General features: G+C 43.3%; 1 protein-coding gene across 1 annotated transcript; it reads left to right on the forward strand.

Moving 5' to 3' along the window:
• Positions 1–457: 457 nt before the first annotated feature.
• On the forward strand, positions 458–1,384 carry LOC110315881 (TD and POZ domain-containing protein 5-like). The gene has a single exon (XM_021189817.1). It carries the CDS (start codon positions 458–460, stop codon positions 1,382–1,384), a length of 927 nt encoding a protein of 308 aa, XP_021045476.1.
• Positions 1,385–7,600: the final 6,216 nt, after the last annotated feature.

Here is a 7,600-nt window from a genome sequence, read left to right on the forward strand (position 1 = left end):
ACCTCCAGATGGTGCCACTCCCTGGTCCAAGAATATACAAACCATTACAGTGTGTAATTACATATAATAAATAAATAAAGCTTAAAAAAAAAGAAAACTTGATAGAATAGCCAAAACTAGTTACCACAGACCTAAGATTCACAAAACACATAAACACACAGAATGGCAGAGAGAAAGAGAGACACAAACACAGAGGGGGTCTACAGAGAGCAGGAGAGAGAGGGGGAGGTTTAAAACTCATTACAATATATATTATGTTCTATAAAACAAATATTGAAACCTAGAGAAAAAATACAGTAGGAACACAAGTTTCCAACATAGTAGAAGAGGCAACTTAGCAGAAATTGAAACGAAAATCTAAACTGTATCTATAATTGTATCTAACATTATGAAGGGTAAATAACTTCTACTTCTTCTTTACAGATCAACTTAAATTATGAAACAACCTCCAGCAGAAATGTCAGGGGACATGGAAGCAACAGGGTGGGGATACACACATATCAGCGTTCACAACTTCTGCCACAAGTGGACCATTAGCAACTTTTCATTTTGCATGGATGGAATAAGGGAAAAGATTACAAGCCCAAACTTCTCATTGGAGGTCAGTGACAAAGTAGAATGGTGTTTGAGGGTACACCCAAATGGAATTGATGAAGAAAGGAAAGATTACCTGTCAGTTTACCTGAGGTTACTCCACTGTCAAAAGAGCCCAGTTTGGACAAAGTACGAGTTCTGGATCACAACTTCCCAAGGAGAGAATTATCAAAGAATGAAGAGCACAAATGTCCTTAGCTTTCAAAAAAACCAATACAGGGGGTTCAAAAAGTTTATCCTACGAGATTTCCTCCTCTCCAATCCTTGGCTACTCCCTGAAGACCAGCTTACCCTCTGCTCCAAGGTGAGCATAGTAGGAGCCTTCTTTAACACACCTGGACAGAACATAACACCTGTAATCACGGATCCAAGACATGTGTTGGCAGATGACCTAGGCGAGCTGTGGGAGAATTCCCTCTTCACAGACTGCTGCCTGTTTGTAGCTGGTCAAAAATTCAGGGCTCACAAGGCCATCCTAGCAGCTCGCTCTCCAGTTTTCAGAGCCATGTTAGAACATGAAATGAAGGAGAGATTAACAAACCGTGTTGATATCGAAGACCTGGATCCCAAAGTCTTCAAGGAGATGATGGCCTTCATTTACACTGGGAAGGCGCCAAACCTCCAGAGCCACTCCATGGCCTGTGATGTGCTGGCAGCTGCTGACAGGTATGGCATGGAGGCCTTGATGGTCATGTGTGAGGATGCCCTCTCCAGGAACCTCTCTGTGGAGAATGCTGCACACACTCTCATCCTGGCTGACTTCCACTGCAGAAAGCATCTGAAGACTTAGGCCCTGGATTTCATTGCACGTCATGCTTCTGAGGTCTCTGAGACCTCAGAGTGGAAGTTAATGGTGGAGTCACATCCCCACTTGGTGGCTGAACCATTCTATTTCCTGGCTTTTGCACAGTGTTTCTTGGACCCTCACTAAAACACCTAAAATGAGTTTAGGGGATGGACAGCTATAACCAACATCTGTCTTCCAACAGCTGTAACCAGTGTTGTTACCACTGATTTCTGGTTAGAGTACAGTATTGCTGGAACATTTATAGTGAGTCTGGGACAAGGCAGCATAGTGGCTCAGGATTTAAAACAGCTGTTCTGTGTTAAAATGCTGGTTGGGGGATGGGCAGCTCTAAAGTCTGGGACAGTCTCCTTGACATCTACTCTGTTAATGTTCTAGTATGGTTTTTGTCTGAAGACTTGGAAACTGGGATTTAATTTAGGTTCTGTCCCTAAGCTTAGACAAACTCAAGTTTCTACAGAGAAACTTGACTGCACTGGACTATGTAAAGAGATGACTGGGGCCCAGAGCAAAAGATAAATCAANCACAAATTTTAAGTCTTAGAGAAGGAAAGGATAATGAAGAGTTTTATTGTTTTTTAAAGATTCAGTTTGTGGGAACTCAGCTGCAGAAACAGTTACAGCTCACTCAGAGAACCCTGGTTAAGTTCTCAGCACACAGGAGAGTTTTTCAACCACCTCTAACTGGTGATCCAGAGGATCTGAGGCCCTCCTCTGCTCTCCATTGCTACAAACAGCTCTGTAGACAGAACCTTAACCAAATAAAATATAATAGGAATAAAACTTTTGAAAACAGTCTTTGGATTCGAGAGATGTTTATGTTCAGAGAATGTGAATGTAGTCCAATAGGTCCTGCTCAGCTCTGGATGTTTGTGCAGGCCTCTCACTGTCCTACCAGCATTAGAAACCCTTTAACTTTTTCTTGGCATTTAGTGTTGGCAAATGGGAACTCTACCATCATGCTCTTATGACAGCTGGGAAGAACAGACCAAAGTGCAGGGAGTCTACTCCTTCTGGGAGAGAGGTGTGTGTGTTTCAACACATGTAACAATCTTTTATAAGTCTTGAAACCACTAGAAGGGATTGGTGCCTTACAGGTTCACACTCCCTAGGTCAGGAAATCTCAATCTTCCATATGCTGTGCCCCCTTTGTACAGTTCTGCATGTTGTTGTCAACCAGANCCATTTTGNGGCTACTTCATAACTATAGTGATGCTACTGTTGTGAGTCATGTTATAAATAGCTGATATATATACAGGATATGTGATATGCACCCCCTACAAATGGGTCATCAGACTGCCCAAGGGATAGGGACCCACAGGTTAAGAACTAACTGTAGCCATCCTTTCTGTGTGCCTACACCTCCTGTGAGTCCCACAGACAATTCCATTAAAAAAAAGATAGCATTTGTCTAATAATTCCTTAATTCAGTAGCTGCACTAGTATTATGTTCTTCCTCTAGAGGCTCAAGTTTATTTTGTTTCAAAACACCACTCTTGAAGACAAATTCTTCTCAAAAAAAAAAAAAACTTAATAAAGTCTTAGAAAGAGGGGGCAAAATGTCAAAAGACAAAAGAGGAGATAGTCCTCTTAGCCTTATGTCACTTATTTGAGTTGGAATTAATTCAGTAGTTCAACCAAAACCTGAGGTTTAGGCCCAAAGAAGGGTTATTTAAAATATTCTCCATATGTGGGAATTCTACGCATATGTGGTGGTCAGCCAGGATGAGAGTGTGTGCAGCATTCTCCACAGAGAGGTTCCTGGAGAGGGCATCCTCACATATGACCTTAAAGCCCTCCAGGCCATGCCTGTCAGCAGCTGCCAGCACACCAGTGGCCATGGAGTGGCGCCTTCCCAGTGTAAATGAAGCCCATCATCTCCTTGAAAAACTAGAAAGATCCTTTTCTTTTTCTTTAATATGAGTAACTAGCAAAGTACAGTGCCAAGATAAACAAGCTAAACTGGATTAAAATTTAAAAGCAAGACCAAGCATGGTGTCCTTTAATTCCAGCACTTGGGAGGCAGCGGCAGGAAAATCTCTGAGTTTGAGGCCAGACTGATCGAGAGAATGAGTTCCAGGACAGCTGGACCCTGTCTTGCTCATCTTGTGATCAAACCAGAGGAGAGCATGGTGACTTGGCAGCACTTTGCAATCAAATGTGGCATTATTCTGTGCTGGTCAACAGTGTGCCACCGAGTGGCTGATCTTGATGAGCTGGTCCAGGTAGACATGACTCTCATGAAACGGATGGGAGTTCAGGTAGAACATGAAGATGCACAAGGCTGACCTCATCGAGAACAGGCTGGGGGTTGGGGGCTCTGGACCAGGGATAATGAAGAGCTCCTCCAGGTTCAGAATGTTCTTCACAAGCCTCCGCCCCTAACCCCCCAAATTTTTTAAATTAAAACAAACTGCACATTGTCTAAGCATAGACATCAACAACTTCAATTGGGCAGGAAAAAGCCAGCACAAGCCCCATCTCCTCCTTTAAAATTCAGAGAGACTCCCTGACCAAAAAATGTCCTCAACTTTCAGTCCATCTTCCCTAGGAAGAAAAGGCTCAAACATTGTGCAGTATTGGCCAAAAAACCTCCTGGAAGTCTGGGGACTGGAGGCTTCCTAGCAGATGAGTCCCACATCAGTCTTGTGCTTTGTTTGAGATCCCTGCTGCTTCTCTGCTTCTCCCCTTCCTTAGCAGAAAAGGTGCAGCACTGAAGCATGAAGAGGATTGACTCTGAATAGCCAGGAAGGTACTTCAGGGCCGAAGGAAGAGAAGCAGAGGGCCTGTGGGCAGCCACCGAGAGGCCTCAGGGATGAGAAGAGATGCATGGATAGAGGAGGAGGGCTAGAGGGTCAGAGGCCTGGCTCCATTGCCTGGCTGTGCCAAGGCCTCCAGGGAGTGGAAGGGGTCCACGGCCCAGCGTGAGCCCAGGCTGTGATCTGGGCTGTGGGCATGGGAGGGCTGCCTGGGCACGGGCGGCTTCTGGGTCGCGACTCCTGGGCACCTGCTGGGTATCTCTGCAACCAGTGCTGGGGCTGGGGGGGTGGTGGTGCTGGCTCTGCAAAAAGGTACAGAGAGAGCATGGAGCTACCCCAGGGAGTCTTTGGTGCCCAGGCCAGCAGAAAGTTGGTTCCTTGGAGCTCTGGGCTCTGCTGCTCAGCATGTGGGCCACCTCCTCTCAGGAGCATCCTCCCCAGGTAGCATCTCATGGACTACCATCTCTGGGAGGACTAAGGTGTGGGGAAGGGAGGCTGGCTCAGAGGTGGAGGCCTGGGCTGGGATTACTGCAGCCTCCTCCACTCACAGCCAGTGTGGCAAGAGGCAGGAAGCTTTCTGACATTGCTAGCATTGGCTGCCATAGTGACTCTGACTGAAACCTACCAGGTGCATGTCCACCTGAACTTGCAACCTTTTCAAGGGTCCTCCTCTGCTTTCTCCTATGCAGTAGTCTGGGGATGTCATGTGCTTGAGCCTGTGGAAGCCATATTTGTCACTGGCAGAGACAAGGGCAAGCTTATTTTTAACATGATCTCCCCCACCCACCCCCCAACAGACACACACACACCTGCCATGGCCATCTTTGTCTTCAAACCTTCAGACAACCTTAAGGGTCATTTTGGTTAAGGGCAAGAGTAACTTTGAAGGGTTGGATATTTCAAAAAAAAAAAAAAAAAAAACAGCAGCAACTTATGAGTAAGAAAATACCAACTTGTACTAAATGTGTTTAATACAGTTCTCACTGAAAGTACTAACGCATAAGGAGCATAGTTCCAGGCAAAGGAAACACTCAGAAGCAGCCATCACAGCTGTGGGCAACTGAGTCACTCACCCCTGCACTACAGATGACCAAATTACACAAGTCCCTAGATTTGATGACACCTAAGGAATTTTCTCCCTCTGCTAAATTCTCAGTGTTTTATGAATTCCATCCCAAATTCCTGTCCTTTTCACTGAAGGAATAATGTTTCTCAGAACTCCTTCTAGGATTCTAACCTGGAGAATGGAAAGTTGTTTTTTGGGTCGTTGTTTTTTGGGGGGTCTCTTTTCTGTTTTCTTTCAGGGGGGAGAAATAGGGGTGTTGCTTTGCTTTGTTGGGGTGATGGTGGGATTAGTGACAACTTTTCTCTGGCTGTCCATGATCTCATTATATAGATCAAGCTCAACAATTCCACCTTAAGCTCCCTCCCCCTAACTCCTTGCTGTATACTAGCTGCTAACTCCACATTCACTCACTGAAAACTCACTGACCAATCCTGACAGGGAAGCATGGAAACTGCCTGTAGGTGTTTCCCTCTCCTTCACTTCTTGGAGAAACACACCTTCCAGTCTAATCCCCAACTCTATAGCAATCCTGGGGGGAACACTTTTCACTGTCTCCCCATAATGCAAGGAGATGAGATAAGCAGATTGTGGTGGAATCTCCTCCATCCTGTGAACTCTTTCAGACTTTTAAACTATTCCCATAACTAAGTGTCAGCTCCCTGTACACGGAAACATTAATCCACCAGTGGCCAAAACTATTTGGTCCAAAGAAAAATTCCTGCCCCACAGCAGTGATGGCTGTTATCAACAGTAAACTTGACTGTATCTGGAATGAACTACACTCCAGAATTTATAAGGATATTGTAGAAATGTAAACAGAGGATTATGTCCAGGTCTAGTAGTACACGCCTTTAATCCCAGCTTTCAGGTTACAGAGCCATGCAGATCTCTGAGTTCAAGGTCAGTTTAAAGAACTAGTTCTAAGACAGCCAAGTCTGGTCCTTGAAAGCAGAATAAAACCAAAGAAGCATGTTCCAGTCCCAGCAAGCAGCAGCAGTGGGCATCTTGGGCCTAGATTAGAGTTATCTTTTGATCAAGATGTAGACATGTTGCCTCTTCTAGCACCAAGTCAGCCTACATGGTGACAAGCTTCCCACCATGATGATAATAGACTGAAACTCCAAAATGGCAAACCAGCACCAAATAAATGTTTGCCTTTATACGAGTTGCTTTGGTCATGATGTCTCTACAGCCATATATTCCAAACTACGACAACATATAGCAATCACACTTTTCACAAATCTAGAGAGGGAATGGAAGACAAGGCTCAGAACTGCTACACAACACAGACAAATGTAGAAATTAGGATCTAAATCCTTAACCATTGAAACCCCATAATCTTAGATTCTAGAATAAACAACACAGTAACAGCCAAGGCATTATGTCTACACTGCAGCCAGCCATCCTAACACAGCAATCCCTGAACATTCCAACATGCCTGAAGCACAAGCAAAAAGCTTAAAAGAATCTGTATGAAGGTGATAGAGGTCATTAAGGAGAGAATGAAGAAATCCCTTAAACAAATTCATAAACACATATTTTAACAGTATGGGGAAAGAAAAATCCAATAGAGAATTCCATGAAAACAAAACCAAGAGTCGAAGGAAATGAATAAAAAAGTTTCAGATGTGAAAATGGAAATAGAATCTATAAAGACAACAAATACTCAGGGATTTTTGGAAATGAGGAATTTAAATTTTCTGCTGTGGGCACAAGCGAAAGTAGCAAGAATGCAAACAGCCAACAATTGTTCATAGTCTATATGATGTATCTGTTCTTGGCTAATAGCTTCCTCTACTTTCTGCAAAGCTGTTCATCCCTCACCTGTTAATTGCTGAGAGAATTAGGATTTGCATCCCCCTTGGGAATAGTAAGCAGAGATTTAAGTCCTCCCGTTTTGAGCTTAAAGTGAGGTCTTAGCCAATTATCATCTCCTAAAAGCTTTTGAAAATAATATATAGTAGCTAAACTATCTTTTCTTATTTGAATTTTCTGTGCCACAATTTGTTTAGGATATAACTGATGTCCCAAATATTGCAAAGGATATTGCCTTTTAATCTTTTCTGGAGCATCAACTACTCCTCAAAATTTTAAAGCTTGTTATATAAGAGCAAAGGCTTGTATAAAACTTCTTCAGAGAGATCAGCTAATAAAATACCCAAACGATGAATAATATACACTGAAGGATTCAAAGACCTAACTTCTTGTATTGATGAAGAAACATTTGTTTTTTTACATAATGTAGGACTGTTAGCCATTCCCTGAGGCAAAATGTTCCACAGATATTGCTTCATGGGTTCTTTAAAATTACATACAGACATGTTAAATGCAAAACTTTTACAATCAAAAAGATGCAAAGGAATGGTATAAAAATCA

Source organism: Mus pahari, unplaced genomic scaffold (genome assembly GCF_900095145.1).
Source record: "Mus pahari unplaced genomic scaffold, PAHARI_EIJ_v1.1 scaffold_14582_1, whole genome shotgun sequence".
NCBI classification, from domain to species: domain Eukaryota; kingdom Metazoa; phylum Chordata; class Mammalia; order Rodentia; family Muridae; genus Mus; species Mus pahari.

Excerpts from the sequence above, each read along its gene's own strand:
- LOC110315881 (XM_021189817.1), top strand. The coding sequence starts at position 458 with ATGTCAGGGGACATGGAAGCAACAGGGTGGGGATACACACATATCAGC.